Below are 22,410 nucleotides of genomic sequence, written 5' to 3' on the forward strand. Positions count from 1 at the left end.
CAAAAGCTTTTAAAGGCAATAAAATGTCATTTACAGATCTTCATGTAAATGGTAATGTTTTAAAAACTGGCGCTGAAAAGGCAAATTCCGTGGCAGATGTTTTTGAGAATTCATACACCATTACATTAAATAACTCTTCAACTATGGACAGAGATGTCTCTAGATTCATTCTTGATCTTAATGACACAATTCTTGACAGATTTAGCATTGAACTTACCAATTTATCTGAAATTAAATCGTGCATATTTTTATTGAAAAATAATAAAGCCCCAGGTTTAGATGGCATAAATAGCATTATCCTTAAGAATATGCCCGATTACTTTTTTGAAATTTTAAGTAAGCTTTTTAATTCTTGTTTATTAGAAGGATATTTTCCATCTATTTTTAAGAAGGCTAAAGTAATCCCAATTCACAAGCCAGGAAAGGACCCTAAATTACCGTCCAGCTATAGACCAATCAGCATTCTAAGCCTATTGGATAAAGTATTTGAGAAAATAATAAATAAAAGAATTCTGGATTTTTCTAACCTAAATAATATCATTAATCCTCATCAGTTTGGATTTCGTAAGGAGCATTCTACTGTACATCAACTAAAAAGAGTTGTTAATTTTATTGAAAGTAACAAAAGAAATCATAAGAGTACTGGAGTTATTTTTCTTGACATCGAAAAGGCTTTCGATTCTATATGGCATGATGGCCTAGTTTTTAAACTTAATTCCTTCAATTATCCTATGTATCTGCAAAAAATTATAAAGAGTTTTTTAGATCAACGCTCATTTGTTGTATCTGTCGATAACATGCTATCTAGTGATAGAAGAATTCCAGCTGGTCTGCCACAAGGGTCGGTATTATCACCTACACTTTACTCTATTTTTATTTCTGATATTACTGTTCGCAGAAATCATGAAGTAGCTTTCTATGCTGACGATAGTGCTTTTATTTGCAGTGGCAAGGTGTCAAATGCAATAATCAAAAGAATGGAAGATAGTTTAAAATTTTCCCACAAATATTTTGACAAATGGAAAATAAAAGTAAATGATTGTAAAACTCAAGCTATTATATTTCCATATAATAGGTCACTAAAACGTATTCCTACAAAACAATTATATTCTAGGGGAGTTTTAATCCCACTAACAGATAATATCAAATACCTAGGAATTATTTTAGATTCAAAGTTATCATTTAAACAACATGTAAAATATATTTGTGAAAAAGCAATTAAATGCGGTCGGGCCCTTTATCCCCTACTCAACAGAAGATCTAAACTTAACTTAAAAAATAAGATTCTTATTTACAAAATGTGTATTCGGCCCATTATGTCCTATGGATGCCAAGTTTGGTTTTATAAAGCTGCTAAAACTTATACCAGAAAATTGCAAATTATACAAAACAAAAATCTGAAAATAATTCACAACCTACACCCCAGATATTTTACTGATTTACTGCACAGTAACTTTAACCACATAATGTTAAACTCATTTACAAGGGAACTGACTCTGTCATTTAATGAAAAATGCAGAACGTCTACACATGAAATAATAAGAAATTTGCTAAATAACCCCTGAAACTCTTTTGTATATAAAGAGTAAAAATTAGAGGTTGTTTTTAAAATTTCTTATATCATTTATGTTTTTACAAGGTTTTTTAGACTACTTTTCCTTAATACTGTGATATTAGTAGTTTCTTTATTTAATTATTTAGTTGTTAATTGTTGTAATACTTTTAAGTAAATCCTCAAAACATTGTAACTAATTATTTTTAAAGGTTTCAATAAAGATATTAATAATAATAATATGTTGTATTCTTGTATGGGACGCACAGTTGTTGGTCAGAATTGTTTTTCAATAAAAAAATAAAAATTGTTAATATAAAAAAATGTTCTACGGACGGGCCCGGGCGTTTATAAAATTATATATAGGGCGATGTATTTTTTTATCCTTATAAGTTACATTCCTCTAAAATTAAAATTTGACGTAAATATAGTACTTTAAATAATATTTTATAACACCTAACACATAGTCAGTATATTATTGGTTTGACCCATACGCCAAACACTTGTTATTGAGAAAAACGACGAGGTTTAGATAAACTTTTCTCAAAATTTACGTGATAGAATATTTTTAAACTTTCACACTTGATTTCGACATAGTATGTTTCGAACAAAATTATAGATTTACACACCGTTATGTAAAATTGGAAAAAAGTTATTAAGATTTTAATGAAAACAAAAATTCGTGTGTTATGGTCTATATCAATTTTTTATTTTTGTTTTCACTTTTTAGGGTCTATATACATACATAGAGACAATTTTTTTGGTTTTTCTTTGTATTAAGTATTTTTTCTGTGGAAATCCCCTTGAATATGGAATAAAAATCTTTATTAATTAATGGTGTTTTCTTTTCTGGCATAAATGATGCATTTATTCTGCCTTTTACCTTTCTTTGTGTTCTTTTCTGAAAAAAATGTAGTTTGGTCGTGTTCTTTTCTAATAATGTTACCATAAATCCCTGAATATATGCAACATGTTTCACCCTCAATTTTAATAAAGGGTTAGAAATGCACCAATTTTTATGTAAGCAAAAAGTATAGTTTCATAATATTTAGAAGCTACATAAGAGAAAAGTGCATAAATGGTAATGATTTTTGTTCTATTGTGATCGTTAAAAATGCAACACATTATGAGGGTATGGGTAACATTTAATAAATGGTACAAAATATATAGGCAACATTTTGTGTCAGAAAAGAAAACACCATAAATTTTGTATTTATATTTATTAAAATTAAAAATAAAAAATCAGTCCTACTGTGTTCGAAGCAATAATATATTCTCTTTTGATTTATGATTAATGTATTCAAAAAAAAAAGTTCAACATACGCGGTAGGTTATTTTATCTTTTTCCAAGTAATATTGAAACGAAAACCGTTTTTTAGATCCATTACTCAGTGTAATGGATCTGTCAAAATCCATATACAAATGATGTAAACAAGAGTTTAAAAACACCTTGTTATCTATGCTTTGATCTACGTTTTTGTTATGGCAGTGAAGCAAAACAATAGTGATTAATTTGTTTTCAATTTTTGTATGAAAATTGTGGTCTATACGCGTATGGAGCAAAATAAATAAATATTTATTTAGTCTTAAAATTGTGGATATAGACCAAAGTTAACACCCGATATCTCGGAAATCGTTCCAAATATTGAAAAATGTGTTTCGGAAAGAGGATGTCCAAATTATATACAATCCACTCCTTAACTTATATTTTTTTTTAAAAATGGTCGGTGGGTCAAACCAATAATAAACTGACGACACCCATGTATACCGTTTATAAAGACTACAATCCAACCTGATCAAATATAAAAAATTACTTTTTTCTAAAATTAAATTAAATATTTATGTAATTTCTAATATTTTGACCAAATATTTTGGCTACCTTAGTTTTGATATGTTTACTAGGGTATTCGAATTATTCGATTTTTTTCTTGTTCGAATAAAACGAATAAGAGATTTTAACTTGTTCGAATAATTCGATCACACGTTTAAAATTAATCGAATTATTCGAATAAATTTTAATTTTTTTTAAAAAAGTAAAGAATGAAGTTTTGATGTCGGTTTTTTAATATTTTATTGTTAAATAAAAACAAAAAATAACGTTAAAGTTAACAATTCAAATATTCTGATCAGATTAACTCCCGAACAATTTACTAGCAAACCCTTTAGTTTCCGTTTTGGAGCTATGCTTTAAAAAATTTGAGCTGGTTGGACAAGATCCTGAATTCAAGTACAATATAAACGTGTTAAGAACTTTTTTATGTCGTTCATTAATTCGGGTTTTAAATTGAGTAACTAGTTCTTTAGTAAATTAATTTTTCACTATTTCTAAATTATTTATAACAAATTGTATTATACATCAAGCTCTATCAACGTTGACGAATCATTGCTTAATAAAGTGGTCTTGGGGAATTACACAATAAAGGGAATCTGTCCAAAGTTTGATATCATTGTCAGTGAACGTGGCTAATTTGAAGTCAGGCAGTGCATGATTGACGCATTTACAAATACGCAAAAAGTTTATTACCATGTTAGACAAAGATGTTCAACGATGTTCAAAATCATGTATAAGACGAACTCCATGCTTTTCTTGCAACAAAACGTTAGGTTGCAATATTTGTGTTAATCATTCGATTTATTAAATATTTTGCAACACTTACGTACGGGGTTAATAACATCACTTATATACATATATTTTAAGATCATAGCCTTCATCTATTGTGTTTTATTGTTGCTTGGGGGGCAAATGTGTCAAAAGCAAAAATTTGTGGGAAAAAAACAAAAATAATAATAAAAAATTTTTGAAAACTAACAAAGAATAATAAATTTAATAAAAAACAAAAAAGTAAATAAGCCTTTACATATTTTTAAAATGTTTTGCGGTGCAAAACAAGATAACTCCAAGGCGGACAACTCCAACAAGAACATATGTACCTCCAAAGAGGATGTGCCTAAGGTCTGCGAAACGAAAAGTGGTCCGAGCAAACTAGAGCTTGTCGGAAGAAGTCCAGACTTCAAATTTTGCTCCACTTAAGCCGGCGGGCATCTCCTGGAACGCATAAAAAACTACCGTTTCCCGGTTTTTGTTTTGTTTGCATAGGCAGCAATTATTAATTTCACTTTATTACACAAAAATAAATTTCATTAACTTTTTTTGAAATCGAAAAGGTAAACAAAACAACTTTTGACATAAAATAAATTCGCCTATATACAACTTTTGACAAGTCGACCACAAAGGCGAAGAAAAAAAAGTAGATCAGCTGTGCTGTTAACGCCACCTGTAAAGTAAATTCGCCTTGATATATCAAAATATTCTCCATCGATTTCGAAGTTATCACAAAGGATTACTTTATAATTTGACTTTCATATAAAAAATTTGACTAGGAGAATTTTGCAGACCAGGTGATAACACATTGGTAGGCAAATAGAGGCATTTAATTTGTGTGCATGTATGGGTAAAAAATAAAATATCTGCAACAACATCAAGCAACTGAATGAAATATTTGTATTTTTACGCTCTATTATTTACATTCGGTTCGTGTACGTGCAAATTGACGAAAATCTTCGTAACCAATATTTTAAAAACATCGGCATTTGATATACGTGTGGCCACATATTACGTTATTTTAAAGTTAAGGATCAACATACAGGAATAAATGTTCTTATTTTCTTCCATTTGAAAGTGTGTTACATATATTCATACATTTTTGTTTGTCTATTCGGCATAGCCAATGTAACATTTTAAATTGATTTTTGTGTAAAATGTATGTGTTTTTTTAATTAAAAATGTTAGCCTTTTTTTAGCCACTTTTTTCTAAGTATTTAGCCCTTTTTGTTCAGCAAGAATTTGTAACACTGGTGATAGCAAACATTATGAATCGTATGTTTAAACGACAAATTTGACACGCATTCGGAATTACATATTTCGTCCTTACATATGCATAAAAAAGTGACACTACATATGGGCAATTCCACTAGAATGACAACCACGACTGAAAAAACAAAAACCCTTGAAACTTTTTTCAAGCTGATTTGAATAGGAGAAAACACTAAAATGTTACTATGTGAAAGTATTTAGAGCTTATTACAACATTTTAAGGGAAAAATAATTTTTTAATTTAATTAGTATGTTTTAGGCTATGTATGTTTTTTGGCAGGCGGGCTAATTTTGATATGGGACTCACTGTGGATGGTTGTCCTATTACCCAGGTGAATTCGCTTAAGTTTCTTGGTCTGACCATCAGAAATACTTTGACTGTTAATGATCTTTATGATCGTGTTTTGAGGGAATCCTCTTCAGTTACCAATCTTCTTAAGAAGTTATCGGGTACCAGAGGAGATCTAAGGCCTCAGATTGGATTGAGATTTTATCGTACTTTTATAAGGAGTAAGATTGAGTATGCGAGATCTACTTCTACCCACGCCGCTAGGTATGTTGACAGGCAGATTCAGACCTTTCAGAACTCAAGTCTAAGCCGTTGTCTAGGACTGTGTCCCTCCACGCCGTTACAGGCCATTTATGTATTGGCAAACGAACTGCCACCTCATCTTAGATCGGTCTATCTTGCGTCCAAGGAGCTTTTAAAGGTTGCGTGTTATAACCCGTCTCTTATGGATTTGATTAGAGTGGCACCCTCATATCTTAAGAACAGTTACTCTTTTGTCTACGGGAAATACAAGGATATTTTTGACTCGATTCTATCACTTGGTGAATGTGGCACTAGTGACAAGATTAGGATTATTATTGAGTCATCTTTTAACAGGAACAGAGGTATGTCGAAGGAGTTCCTTGGAGCTCACTATCGTTCGTCAGTTGATTTCTATAAAATGAGGAATTTTACTTTGGTTGCTACTGACTCTGGATGTGCTGTTTTTAATCTTCTCACTGGACGTTTCTTTTTGTACAGTTCACGTGAGAGACTTTCATCACTATCTGGAGAATTAATTGCCATTAAAAGGGCTGTTGATATATCCATTGAGGATAATAACTCGCGTCTTGTTATTTACACTGATGGTAGAAATGCGTGTATTTTTTTTGGACGTGCTAGTTCGAGGAACTTTATAGTATCGGATATTGTTAATTCTATAGTTGATTCTCATATCCTTGAGGTACATATAGTATGGGTTCCTGCCCATGTTGGAGTTTGGTTCAATGAGAGGGTAGATTACCTGGCCAAACAGGCAGTTTCTGTTGGCGCTCCCTTAGAGGTAAGACTTCCATATGGGGATGCACTTGTGAGGATAAGGAATTCTTTTAATCAGGAGTGGTTGGATTTCTACAGCACCAGATCTCAAGTGTCGGGACGCTACTTCTTCTCTCTTTTCAATGAAATACCTGTAAGACCTTGGTACAGGGGTGTTGGTTGGGATCCAATTGACATCAAGATTATTAATAGGCTCTTATGTGGCCACTGTTATAGTGGCGTTTACCTTCACATGATACGTACGAGATCGTCTGATGTTTGTGATTTTTGTAACATGATCGACGTAATCTTTTTGACTTATTAAATACTCATGACATCGGTATACACTCTCAGTTAGTTTCATTAAGGAAGCTAACATACGAGATCGTTTTTAAGTTTTAGGAAATAATCAACCGTTAGTCACTAACAGCGTTATACTAGAGGAAGTAGGCATTTGTCAATGCCCAACGTTTTCCCAAGTGTTTTTTTTCCTTCGTGTGGGATACCCTGGCTTTCTGCGTATTGCTTTGCCATCAGCTCTTTTTATTAAAAACAAAAAAAAAATGTTTTTGGCTAAAGTGACGTATGAAATGAATTTGACTGATTGTTTTTTTGTTATTTTCAACTTTTTTATTGAAACTGAATATAGCGACCCCTTTGCGCTAAATTATCGTATGTTACATTTATATATAGTAAAAGATGCAACACAGTGATGCATTTCCGAATAGGCTCTATTACACTGATATTCGCTATATTTATGGAAATATTACTACTTAAGTTAATTTTAACGCCTGTGAAATTTAATTTAATAGATCGGTTATTGTAGCGCATTTAAAATTTGGTATTGATGATACGAGCCAAAGCAAAGAAATTTAATAATAAAGCTCTCCTCTAAAATTTGGTTTTTGTAATAGTGCATTTGCACCTACGCACAGTGGGAGAAATGGCCAATCTAGTGGCGCTTTAAGGAAATTTTAAATTTTAGAATTCTGCTAATTTTTTTTATTTTTTTGGTAACTAAGAAACCAACGGATTTTTGTTTTTTTTTTGTTTTGTTTTGCTCTCGATATTCGCCCACCTGTGAGCATTCAAACTTGTCATATGTTTTAGCAAGTGCATTAATACTTTTCGCGCTTTTTTAAGTTAAAGTTTGTTTACACAACAAAATCATTACTTTATCAGCCCAATTATGAATAAAAAATTCCGCGGGAGTTTGTTCCCCGGGAGTTTTTACCCATTGAAATTGAATAGGAAAAATGAGAAAAGGGAGAAAACTCCCGGGGAATTTTTATTCATAATTGGACTGTATATATATTTTTTTGAATTAGTGTTTAAATTGAAATTATTAGGTATGTATTAAATAAAAAAATATGTTTGTGATTTGTGCTTAAATGTTTTTGTTCTTAAATGTGGTAAACAAATGACCTGTGTAAAATAGTGTTTTATTATATGTAACTTAAACTTCTGTGGAATAAAAGTTGGGAGTATTCGACGAATTTCGCTCCAATGTTTGGTTAATTTGTTTCTATGTTCTGTTTTCTATGTCCATGTGAAAAATTAGCTGCAACTTTATGATTTTTTACGTTTTTTAGATGCAATGTCAGAGTCTAAACGCACCCTTTTTTAATTTGGCACTCTGAACCAGTACTAGCAAAAAAGTTTTTGGCGGTGGAAAATCATGTTTTTTCTAATGTTATTGATCCATCAAAATATAACGAAGAGCAATGTCAACAAATTCGTCAACAATTAAGAAATTTTGTTAATAAACTGCGGTACATGTGGACAACTAGTCACAGAATCATGACAAAATTCGCATATCGAAATAAAGAAAAAAATTATTTTTCCAGAACCAGCCATTGATCGTCGTAAATATACAAATTTTTCAGAGTGCTCAACAAAAACTCAAATAAAAAAGGTTTCTTCTATTGTTGATAAGACGCCAACAGAAGAGTTGTTAATGTTAGCAACGCGCATTAGTCTTTTCAAATCTGGAAAAAGGAATGCTTCACAAGTTGTTTCGAAATTGAGCTCAGAACCTACAATAGCTTCAAAAATGATTAAAACTGTAAATGCTGAGCCAAAAGCAAATATTCCATATACACCTGAGGAAGCTTTGGCCCTATATATAGATGGAGACTACTCAAAAAATACATATAAATTAATGCAATATGGTGCCAAAGAGCGAAATTGTAACATTTATCCAAGCTACGATGTTTTAGCTAAAACTAAAAAAGAGTGTTACCCCAATGACATACGCGTAACTGAACGTTCAGCAGAAATAAATTTACAGTCTCTTATTAATCATACTGTTTGACGTATATTACAGGGTTTTCCAGCAGCATTTGAGGACCTCGTAGTTGAATGCAATAACAACGATTGCATAAAAGCCATTTATAAATGGGGTTGTGATGGAAGCAGTGGTCACTCTATTTACAGACAATGCTTTAATGTTCCCGAAACTGGAACTATTGATCAGCATTTATTTGCTGTATGTATTGTACCTTTGCTAATAAAAAATGGATCGTCAATACTATGGGAAAATAATCGACCTTCTTCAACTAGGTTCTGCATACCTATTAAACTATTTTTTGAAAAAGAGTCAGCAGACTTAGTTCGGGATTAGATTGAAAATGTTAAGAGGCAAATTGCTCAAATTTTACCTACAACATTAAATCATTTGAAAATACAACATGAATTCCATTTGACAATGATTGACGGAAAAGTTTTCAACGCCATAGCGGAGTCATCATCACAGACTTGCGGAATTTGTAGAGCAACTCCAAAATTGTTTAACAATCTGAATATGATTCAGTTGAGACAACCACAAGAACATTTGTACGAGTATGGATTATCAACACTCCATGCGTGGATTCGCTGCTTTAAGTGTATAATTGATATCGCGTACAGACTACCAATAAAAACCTGGCAAGTTCGTGGACAAAATAAAGAAATTATTCAAGAAACAAAAACAAAAATTCAACTAGAACTAAGAAAACAAATGGGCTTCCTGGTGGACATTCCAATGACGGGCTCAGGGAACACAAACACGGGAAATACTGCCAGAATATTTTTTAAGAAACCGATTTTGGCCTCTACAGTAACTGGCGTACAAATGGAATTAATTAAAAGATTTGGAATAATTTTGCGCGCAATGGCTTGTGGATATACAGTAAACACAGAAGCTTTTCGCATATATGCTTTGGAAACTGCAAATATATTTGTAAGTGAATACCCCTGGTTCTACATGCCTCCATCCGTTCATAAAATATTATTGCATGGCGCAGATATTATTAAAAATGTTTCGTTACCAATAGGAATAATGTCAGAAGAAGCACTTGAGGCAAGAAATAAAGATTTCCGTAGCTATAGGCTTAACCACACACGAAAAACCTCAAGACTACACACTATGGAGCACTTAATACATGCATTGTTGGTTTCTTCAGACCCTTTCATTACATCTAAATCTAAAAGTACCTCAAGGTACTCAAAAAAACATATTGAAATAGATGATGAGGTCAAGCAACTTCTTTTAAATAAGTATGAGTTACCAGACACCCACATTTCGGAAAGCTCTGACTCAGAATAATTTTCCAAATAGTTTCTTCTAGAACATGAGCAAATATAAAGTAGGATCTTATTATTTAAAAAATATTCCATAATTTACATCAAGAATTTGTTACTTTAATTTTTTTAATTAGAAAAATAAAAAAAACAGTAAAAAAAATAAAATTACAAAAATAAAACACAACTGCTTTATTTAAAAAAATACTATACTTAAAATTAGCTATTTTTTTAAGTTACATATTAAAAAAGCAATGCGAAATTAGCAATTTCTTGCACAGACCACAATAAATCAATAAAAAAATTAAAAAAACATTTTAAATGAAAAAAGAAGAAATAATAATTACAAAAAAATCATCATAGTAGAATTTAGCATTGTCACATTATTCTTATTTTACTTCTCATAAATTTGCATGAATTTCTGATTTTAAGTACTATTATTGGTACATGCTGAGTGTAGGGTAAAATTCCAAAAAATAAATAAATATAATATATAATGCCTAAAATATAATTTTGTTTAAAAAAAGTTTTAAAATCGAATGTAATACAAAATTATAAACATACATACAATTATTAGTATATTAATTGTCGATGATGAATGATACAGCATTAATGGCGCACACTGTACTGAAGCGGCATGTCCCAAAAAAAAAATTTTTGAAAGAGCATATCCTTGGCTATAATTTCACTGAACATTTGTAATAGATCAGATCAGTAATTATAAAGATATAATTAAAGCGCCACCAGATTGGCCATTTCTCCCACTGTGCTACGCCATAAACTTGTTATAAGTTGTTTATGGTGACAAACTAGTTTGAGAAACTTGTTTATCCATTCCAAACAAGAACAGGTTTGTAACTAGCTTTTTAGATAAATTAGTTTTTGCTAATGCAACTCTGTTTTTCAAAATTTTTCTGGCAACGCTGGTAACATTTGACAAAATTTATTAAAAAGTGCTTTTTATATAATATGGACAACGAAAATAAAAGGTATGTTTATATGTACATATATATGTACGTGCAGCTACGTTTTTTCTTAACAACGTCCATATTTTTATAAAACAATTTTATATTGAAGTCAGCTGTTTTATGACTTGTCAAAAATAAACCACTTAACTGTCTAAAATGCTGATGTAAACGGTATAGTTTAAGAAAGTAGCTTATAGTGCATTTACACTTGTAATTTTCAAACTAGTTTATGATTATAAGCTACTTTCATAAACCATACCGTTTACATCAGCATTTTGGTCAGTTAAGTGGCTTATTTTTGACAAGTCATAAAACAGCTGACTTCAATTTAATAAAAATATGGACGTTGTTACGAAAAAAACGTTGCTGCACGTACCTATATATGTACATATAAACATACCTTTTATTTTCGTTGTCCATATTATATAAAAAACACTTTTAAATAAATTTTTTAAACTTTTTCTTACAGTTTGGCTTTTTTTTAAAAGAAAACAGGTTTTTATTTTTGAGCAAATGTTACCAGCTTTGCCAGAAAAATGTTGAAAAATGTTGTGTAAATTTGTTTGTTTCGTATTCAAGGCACGAATACCTGGAATGTGAATGCAGTAAACAAACCGGCTTTTTGCAATACATGCAATGAAACCACAATTATGTACATGCATTATTAATGTGTGAATCCCCTTACATAGAAATGAGCTACCATATGTTTAGTTTCCTTTTTTAATTTTTATTAATGATTAAATCATTACAAGGTCTGCACAGACCTTGTTATGACATTTGAAGCAAAATATTTGAAAATCTGAATTAAGCCGAATCCGGATCCACAATCGTTTGATTTTTTTGCTCATTGAGTCCGGAGGATGTTGCTCCAGGAAGTCATGAAAGGATTTGTCTCTAACACGAAAAACAATAAAGTTATACACACTTTTTTATGCAAAAGGTTTGCACAGACCTGATTATACCTCCTAGGGTTAAAAAAGCTCTGAGAAAATCATTTTTGTATTTAAATAGAACTTAAATATAATTCATATTTAAATACGAAGTTAAGAATTGGCCCTAAAAGTTTAACATTAACATCGAAAGCTCTAGAATTCGAATGTACGAGTTTTGACCGTTAAGAACAACCAGGATACTCGGATGAAGATGTCAATGTGTATAAATTGTGACTGCGGTTGCTGTAGTCAGTGATTTTATTATAAGCGCTGTTAGAGTTAACATCAACTGTCTTGTACATAATAAAGTGTAATTTAAGTGTGCGTGTGTGTATTAAAAACACATAATGACTATTTAAACTGTTGTTATACATTTGAATAAATAAATACTTGTTACAATTTTAAACTTCTTAACTGCTTTTATTTGCAATCAAAAGTTTAAAGTTTATTTAAAGGAAATAAACCAACATTTTTAAAAGGTAAAAACGTAACAATATTCAACCTTATCGATCGGTATACGGTGGTTTTATTCAGTTGAGATTGTGGTTTTACCACAGTAAAACGAATGACGTGCAATATTAGTTCGGCAAAAAAGTGTGTGTGCTACTAAAGCACGAACATATATTTTGATGGATTGTGTCTGCTACTAAAAATTCCAAACAAGTGGTGCAATTTTAATAGTAATACGAACGAACAGTATGCATATTTAACACATAGACTGCCACGTCGGACACATATGTGTGACAATGCACTATGCGGTTTACGCCACGTCGGACCCATATGTCTGACACGATTTTTATTCTCTCTAGCCATGTCAGACAATAGTGCTGGATTTTAAGAATTTTTTCGAAGTTGTCTGGAAGTTCCTTATCAAAACTGTAATCTTCACATTCTTCATCACTTTCTGAACTTGTACTGAGTATTTTTTCTAACTCAGTATCCCATAAAAAAATCTTTTTCGCCATTTCGTAAGACCCTCTTATTAACAAAAAAAAATCGGTTTCTAAGCAGTAAATATTACTGACAGTAGCCTAAATTCCAATATTGACGCAAAGAAAATGCTGTGGCCCCTAGCATCTTATTTGGTGAAAGTGCCTTGGCAGTCAATGTGTTAAAGTAGTTGATTGTGATAGGTTAGGTTTAGGTTAGGTTATAAAGGCAGCTAGTTATCAACCAGCTCACTTGGGTCCATGAAATTGGTCCCTTTGTGTTACCCTAAGGATCATGCTCAGGACCTCAAGAGATCCTTCACATGTCAGAACTGGGTTCAATGCCGAACCAACCTGACGCACGAATGAACGAATCCATCCTCCTGACATCCAAAGTAGATAGATCCGCTAGGCCGTGCAAAAATGGACTACCTATTGTCGCAGTCCGCACCCCTGCTAAGGCAGGGCAAAGACAGAGGAGATGTTCAATCGTCTCATTCTCGTCTTCATCATGGCAACTTCTACAGAAGTCATTATATGGAGTATTCATTCTCCTAGCATGCTCACCTATCAAACAATGCCCCGTGAGCACTGACATCAGAGCTCGTAACCTAGCCCGAGGTAGCCCCGTGAGGGACATTGACCTATGATGGTCTTAAACGGGCCAGATGAGTCTCGATATCGTGCAGATTGTCAAGTTAGACCATCTGAGTTGAGCAGACTCAAATAGTTTACGCTGTAAGTTGATTGTGATGAAATGAGATAATTTCATATTTATTGCATATTCAAATGTAAGAAATATGTTGCTAGAGCTGAACATCGAAACTCTTCAGTCAACTACCTATAGAACAACCCTGGTGTAAGAGGTATGTACGTTTTTTTTTTAAATCAATGTATCATCATCAGAAGATCAAAGGTTGAATAAGGATATTTTGGGAAATAAACTTTTTATTTGAGTAAGTTTTTGTTATTTAAAAACGTGAATTCTTCCCATTTATATATATTATTTGGATAAATTCACTGATATTTACTGTTGCGATATTGACTGGTTGCTTAGGCCAGATCTTCAGGAAACCTTTTCCCAAATACTGTAGTTAAGCTAAAGATGTTATACAACTGAAACTATAGCGAATGAGAATTACATACACTTCAGTTTTACTTGTAAAAATATCATAGCAGACGCCAATAATAAACCGTGATTTTATGCTAGTCGTACTTTAACGGTTAGCTTAGGTTAGGAAGGGGTGTACACTATGTGCACTTCCACTCGGAGACCTTGAGGTCCATTGTGATTCCCTTCAATAGATGTAGATAATGACGATAGCATTAGAATAAGAGAAGAGTCAAAAACACCGCCTGTTTTCTAGCCATCTAAGTCTGTGTCCCTGTAACCTAGGGCAGTTGCACATAATGTGATCTACTGTCTCTAGCTCCTCTGCATCTTCACACACTCTACAGAAGTCTTCTGTGCCATTATCCCATTTACCCTTAAAGGCTCCAATTGAGCAATGACCGGTTATCACTCCTACTAGAATCCTGAGATTATACCTATCCAACTCTATCAGTGTTCCAGTCGCGTTTGCATTCAGTTTTGGCCATAAGGCCCTGGACACTTTATAATCTGACCTACTGCTCCAGGATTGATTTGTATAGTCGCGGAATCTTTCGTAAATAAACCTGTAGTAGTGACATATGGGTGGTTTAACCTCCCGTTCCCTAGTATCATGATCCAGATCAGATCCATGTCTAGCCAGTTCATCTGCTACCTCATTTTCCTGTATATCACAGTGCCCTGGTATCCAACACAATCTTACTCAGTAGTGTACCAATAGCTCCTCTAGAGCTCTCCTACAGTCCTCTACTAGGTTGGAGTGTATTAAATGACATTCCAGAGCCTTTAGTGCCGCCTGACTGTCTACGTATATAGTCACTGCAGCCCCTCTATTGACGTGTGCCTTTATCAACTCTGTGGCTTTCCAGATCGTGAAGATCTCTGCTTGGAAGACGCTGCACTCGTTAGAGAGTTTATATGAGCGCTTGATATTATAGTCGACCAAATAAACCCCGGCCCCTGTACCAGAGTCCATCTTGGAACCGTCAGTGAAAACTGCGCACCCATCAAACAGTTGATCGGATCCAACCCACTCATCTCTACTGGGGGTGATGCACCGAAGCTGAAGGTCGCGACCTTATAGTCAGAGATTCCAGATGGAATAATGTACTGACGAATAAGACCTGCCTCATACTTTAACGGTTAATGAACGTAAATACCCACAGACTGATAAAGATGCTCTTGTTATTGTATGGAAATAGAATTAGAAAATTTTATTTTGATGTTGTGTTTAAGACAACGAAGGCGTTCTTTGGATCACTGAATTCAATGAGTTTCTCACCAATATTGGTGTCAAATAACACAAGTTTACAGCTCCATACCACCCCAACCACCAATGGGCAGGCTGAGCGATAAGTGTAAATCAATGGGCTCAAACTGGAATAATATAAAAACAGTTGAATACTTTTCTCCATCAATATAGAATCGCACCCCATTCCACATTCGGCGAACCTCTAGCATTTTTGTTTTTCGGACGTATGTTGCGCACTCATTTGTATCAACTACTTCAAGATTTCACAACGAGAATAACCGATAAACAATATATTCAGTTCAATTTTACTTTCCGCTGTTTCGAACCAATGCAGAATGATTATTTTTTGTCAAATAACTGCCGTGTAAATAAATGGCTACCAGGAGTGATGCTGAATCGCCTCGGGGATTTACATTATGAGATTATTTACTTTGGGAAACGTGTTAAATGCCACATTGACCAAATTCGATATCGCGATGATTCTAAAGTGCAAACGAATGGAAAAGGAACACAATCTGCAGATATTTTGAATTGGATACTTCAAAAGCATCCCGCCCAGATGAGGAAGTCGTAATTTCTAAATCGACTGCGAAGATTAAAAACATTTTAAGCCTTAAAGGTAATTTAATTGCGGAATTTCGATTTTTGCAGTTTGTTCAATAAGCTAAACCATTTTTGAGTTATGTGCAACCTGATCCATTTTCGAAATAACGTTATATCTCGAAAATACGAGCTAACCTAAAAAAACGGTTAGCACCACTGAATTCGGCGTACCCGAATTGGTTTAACTTACCGCGTGCACCGTTTGGCAGTTTTTTTGGTAATATAAACAACTTTGTTAGGAATGATATTTTCTAGTTATTGAAAAAATAAATATATGGTGAATGTGTTTCATCGGTTTAAACGTGAGAAGGTTTGTTTCAATTAAGAAGTGGTGATTTTGACATGGAAGGCAAAGATCACCCAGGCCAAACAAAAAAGCTCGAAGACCAAGAATTGAAGGCATTACTCTATGAAGATTGCTGTCAAACTCAACGAGAGTTTTCAAAATCATTGGGAGCTACTCAATCAACAATTTCAAAACGCTTGCAAGCAGCATAATTCATCCAAAAGCATGGAAATTCGGTACCATACGAATTGTAGCTGAGAGGATTTGGAACACGATTTTGCATTCCCGAAATAATGCTTTAACGCTATAAAAGAAAATGATTTTTTACAATAACCCAAAGCGTAAGATATCGTATGTGATGGGAGCAAAAGGGTATTATCTATTATGAACTGGTGAAATCTGACTCGCTTTATAATCCCGACCGTGCCCCGTCCGACTACTATTTGTTTCAAAGGTGCCACGATTGTTGTGCATTTTATATAAAACAGTTTTCCGGTTCACCCGATTTGGTTAGTTTTTTATTTTCTGTTACTAGAAAATACCAAATTTCACCTTGCTGGATTCATTATGATCCACCACATTTTACACGTTCAACCTTTTTTTTATTTATTTTTGGACTAAATCGGGGGAACTGGATAAATATTTTTATAAAAAAAAATCGCCACAACCGAATACATACATATAACACTTTTATTTGTTTTTTTATACTGATTGTCATTCCGGTTGTAACACAGCGAAATATTCATCGCAGACCCAAAAAAGTATGAATATTCTGGGTCATTATGAAATTATAGGACTATCTAGCTTGTCATTCCGTTTGTCCAAACGAAGGAGCTAGCTCACTGAAATTTTCCACAAATACTGTATGTTGATAAGGTTTGTTTGGTATTAAAAATGGGATATATCGGTCCATAATTTCACCTAGTCACCGTAATACAGTGCACACGGAATACTGTTTAAGCAGTCATAAATATGTTGACAAATTTTATATGAACCTAAATCTTTCTACCAACTTTTGTAAGGATCGGTCCATAATTGTCAGAAAAATATTTTATGGTCACATATTGATGATGGGTATACTTGATTCGGCACAGCTGAATGTAACACTCTTACTTGTTTTACGATTTTTTCAACACTTTTTTGATGACCAAGGGCGTGTTTTTAACTTGAAGATTAAATTAAGTTTAATCTAAGAATGTTGTTTTTGGCTCATGGATTATTTTGTTTTTTTAGTTTACGGGGCCAATAGTGGCCGCTTAAACATAAAATATCTGAAAGTACAAACAGCTGATTGTTAATGACAATTTAAGAGACATGAAAATATATTTTTCCAATTTATTTTCTCAAGCCACGCAGCCAACTACACTTTTCTTCTTATTCAGAGTTTAATCACTGTTAACACTGATAAGAAAATATGACATTTTCTGACCTTGTGTATGGCAATACTAGGAAGTTTAAACTAGAACCCAAAAACATCAAAGAGGATTAACGTTAGATTATACATATTTAATTTTATATTAACTAATGTGATTATTAATTGGTATTTGATCTTCAAGCCTAAGAATTTTTCTGATTAAAATTTTCAAAATATTCCTAAATTACATATGGAAGATGTTGAAGATTATAAGATTTTATTAATCTAAATACTAGTTAATTAAAATTAAAACATTTTTATTAATAGACCGTTACTGGTCAACAAAATAGTCTAATTCCGATTAACTTATTAGTTTGTTATGAGTTAATGTAGTCACACATGGCAAATATTTACTCAAAAAACGTAACCACTTGTTTTAGCATACATTTTTTTGATATTGTTTACTCTTACAAGTATTTTGTAAGATCAAACAGCATCAAATAAAATAAAACTAAATACCTATTTGTTTTTCATAATCCTAGGTAAAATATGTTGAAATAAATTTAAGAATTAAAATATATTTTATTTAGTGGTTACGTCTTTTTCGTGAATTATTGCAATGTTATTCCTTGCTACGATTTTTATACTATAGAATTACTGAGTGATATTAAATAAAACTGCAAAGAAAAGTAAAGTTTAATAGTAAATCTTACCATAATTAGATGTTGAAGATTGAGTGCTTGATTTGCGAGATTTATAATTGCCCCATGGTGCAGCGTTGCTTTGATTTTCTTTTGCATTGAATGGTGGATATTGAAACTGCATAGACGAGGAGCTTTGATTGGCAGCTGTTATTAACAAATAACGTATAATACATTAAAATAAAAAAATAACTATAAATAACAAACAATTTATTTGGTTTGATAAATGAAATTTACTTACCAGAGGAATTTTCTTCGTTAACAGGAGAAGCTAGATTTTCATAAGAAGCAGCTTCATCCACTTGCTGGCTCCATGGTATATTGCGCTCCTCAACATTTTTTGCTAAATACGAAAAATGGAAAATTTAAAAGGAATGAAGAATACATACAAAAACTTAGACATCAAACACAGAATTTCATACGAAAAAGTATTTTTACATTACAACAAAACCATAATATTATTTTATGAAATTTAAGAACTTGTGTGAATAATTATTCCTATTAGAAATTTTTTAATCAATTATAAAATATTTTGAAGAACTTTTAAATAACTATAAGAAACAAAGCTATTAGCAAATTGATTCACTTTGCACAGGTCAAATCATATTTCTCACACTCTTTGGCATAGTTCACTCAACAAAAAAAGTTACAATTACGTCGACAAAGGTAACGAAGAAGGTGGGATTCTTTCTGTTTGCGGCTATATTACCTGTATTTCCGGGTACTTTCATCTAAAATAAATCAAAGAAAACAATATAAAAACTTAATTTCATAAATATTTGTAATCGAAAATTATTTGATGACTTTTTCTACTTTTTTATATATTTGTGAGTTTGATGGCCTCTTCGGCACCACTAAATACACAAATTCAATGGCAATTACCTGATCTGACACGCCTGATGACATTTGCTGTAGAATTCAGCGAACTTTGCTGCAAATTGAAAATCGAATATTATAGCCGCTTTGTCAATTTATGCTAAATTTTTTAATAATGTTTACCTCTTAAAAATTATATCTAAAAACACAAACGGTTGTAAACACAAATAAAATATCTATTAAAATTTTTTATCAATAATTGCTAGACTGGACTGTGGTGTATTTTCAATTCTTTCTTTTTATATTATATTTCTCCTCCTCCTTCAGAATAAAGAACAACCATTTTGCTTTTTGTTGCACACTGCAAAGTTGCCAGACTAAGAGCACACGTTGGGGCATTCAAATGTGATAGACAACACAATTTTAATTTATCGTGCAAAAATGTGGAATCTACGAAATCTTTTTTTCAATTAAATATACTATACTACATGACAACACTCTACATTTTATTAATGTTTGTTTATACACATTTTCCAGGAATATTTAAAACACAAGATCTGGCAACTGTAGATTTGTGCACACACACATGTGCATATATTTCGAGGTCTGTTTAATAAAAATGTCAACGGCCGCATTTCAGAGTTGAAATAATAGTAATATTTTTTATTGATATAACTGATCCAACCAATAGTAGTCAGGTGTTCAAAATTCATCAATTTAATACACTGAGCTAAAAGATATATAAATTTATATACGTAAAATTAGTTTATTTTATTATTTATAAAATAATATTTGTGTAGCATATTCTGGGAAAATTAATAATAAAAAAACAATATGTAAGAACTAGAGATGCCAAACGGGGAATCCCGTTCCCGAAAATCCGGGGTTTTCGGGATTTCCTCAATCCCGAAGCCCGGGATTTTTTAATTTTAAATACCGCGGTTTTCTGGATTTTGCAAATCTCGTTTTTCATAAATAGATAGGGGAAATTTTAATTTTTGTATGCCTTTTCTTGCATTTTGATATTCTACATGCCCGAAAATCGCAAAGTGATGTTCAGCAAAGTTGTTAAGCTCAACTCCTGCTACAAAATAGTTAATAAAGGAAAACGGTATTTTTGGTTTTCCCTGAGTGGGGCTCTAGAAAATCAATTCTTCACCTTTTTGTTAATTTTTATAACAAAACTCAATTTAAATCCTCTTCAAATGAAATAGATTTTATCTCAGATGAGGAACTCGAACAAAATAAAAATATTTCGATTGCTAAAAGTCTAAAAGATATTATTAATAAATGTAAAAAACCCAAATAACAATAACGAAATCAAATTATAACGTAGATTTGCAACTTGAAAAGAAATAAATCATTTTATTTCTGAAGGAACAAGATGAAAATACTTGCAGATTTGTTATAAGTATTAGCAAACGGGTTTGCAAATGTGAAAGATGTTTTTCTTTACCAAATCCCGAACCCCGGGATTTTCAAAAATCAGTCCCGATTAGCATCTCAAGTAAGAACATTTTTAAATAAATTAGCAAACAAAAACATTTAAAATATTACACAAACAAAAATATTTTATTATAGTGTCTATAGTTTTGTGCAACATTGTCTGTATCTACCGATATTTACTAGGGTATTCATTCGAGTAATGATCGTTCGATTAAAAATTACCATTTTCGAATAACGAATAATTCGAACAATTTTATAAAGAATACTCGAATAAAACGAATAAATTTACACATACATACATTTAAATTTATTAAATTGCTTAAAATTTTTCATAATTCCAAATTTAAATAAGTAATAAACCAAGGCGAATTCATACAAGGTGGTGTCAGTTCTACAAAAACAACGATTGGTCTTAACAAATGTCAAAAAACCAAAATGAAAAATTAAACAAATAAGTATTTAAACTTAATATAGTGTAGATAATTGAATAGTGAGGGCTTTAATTATTTATGTAAACAATAATTTTTTTGTTAATAAGCTTAGTATATGTAGATATTTAAATATAAAAACAAGGTTTGACAGTTGTTAGAACCAAAAAGCGAAAAAAAAAATTATCAGCTGTTTGACTTTTGACTCCACCTTGTATAAATTCGCCTTGTAATAAACTTACAAAAATTGTTTTGTTTCTGTCACTGTAGATGAGTGGTCCGATAGCAAGAAGTTACAATTCAAAAAACAAGTCTTTCAAAATGTTTAATTTAACACTTGATCCAATGAAAATAAAAGGTACGGAATAAAATATTTGTTATTTAGTAAAAAAAGGCTAAATGATTTTGGAATTGATTTTGAAACTGAAATTTTAGCCTCTAAACATGAACATATGCTGGTGAAATATTAGCAGAATCGCAATTAATAATCAAAATATTATGTTATTCTGAAACAGTCGTCGAAAGTGATATTAAGGATGATATTTATAATAATTACGTTGACAATAAGTGTGTTCGTGTACTTTCCAGTAAAAATTATCCAGTAACTTTAATTTAGAGCGTAAAAATATATATATAAATCAATTTAAAACGTTTGTTTTGTGTTATTTTACTTCTTTTCTTTGCAAGTCTTGTAAATTGTGTTAATTTTCAACTTTTTTGTTTTTTTTTACATTTGCTACTCTCAATCTAAAAAAATATCCAAAAAAGTACGCGAACAACAATTTGTAAAAATAAGTTGTATTTTATTATAAATCAATTTAAAACGTTTGTTTTGTGTTATTTTACTCCTTTTCTTTGCGTTAATTTTCAACTTTTTTGTTTTGTTTACATTTGCAACAATTGGTCAATTCACAAGGTCTCTTATCATGTCATATTGTCATAATGTTCTAATATTTCACAATGGTTTAAAATTGTTATTGTTGCTATTCAAGCAAAAAATGTCCTTAACTATTACTACTCTGTAAGCTATAAGCTAATTCACAAGGTGTCCTAATTTCAGAAGTACTAAAATAATAACATGAAAAAATACGACTGTTGCACAGTGGATACCCCCATAGGCCAAAAATAAATAAAACGATCACAAAATATTTAGACAAAATGCAAAAAAATTGTCTCTTAAATATCCAATCTTTTTAATAGCAAACCGGTTTTTGCTGGATATCTAACGGGACTTTTTAAAAATAAAATTAAAAGCATGAAAAAATATTCATTTGCAAAGCGCAGCTGAACG

General features: G+C 31.8%; 1 protein-coding gene across 1 annotated transcript in view; it reads right to left on the reverse strand.

The window, feature by feature from the left end:
• Ythdf (YTH domain-containing family protein) overlaps window positions 1–19,598 on the reverse strand; it is a 35,253-nt gene extending 15,655 nt beyond the window's left edge. Inside the window, exons 1-5 of the mRNA XM_065514894.1 lie at window positions 19,429–19,598; window positions 19,312–19,360; window positions 19,139–19,160; window positions 18,671–18,772; window positions 18,442–18,576 (exon numbers count right to left, since the gene is read on the reverse strand). Of these exons, the coding sequence (XP_065370966.1) occupies window positions 18,442–18,576; window positions 18,671–18,772; window positions 19,139–19,160; window positions 19,312–19,335 (283 nt within the window). The 5' untranslated portion in view covers window positions 19,336–19,360; window positions 19,429–19,598. The remainder of the gene's footprint in view (window positions 1–18,441; window positions 18,577–18,670; window positions 18,773–19,138; window positions 19,161–19,311; window positions 19,361–19,428) is intronic.
• Window positions 19,599–22,410: the final 2,812 nt, after the last annotated feature.

The sequence above is a fragment of the Calliphora vicina genome, chromosome 1 (genome assembly GCF_958450345.1).
Source record: "Calliphora vicina chromosome 1, idCalVici1.1, whole genome shotgun sequence".
NCBI classification, from domain to species: domain Eukaryota; kingdom Metazoa; phylum Arthropoda; class Insecta; order Diptera; family Calliphoridae; genus Calliphora; species Calliphora vicina.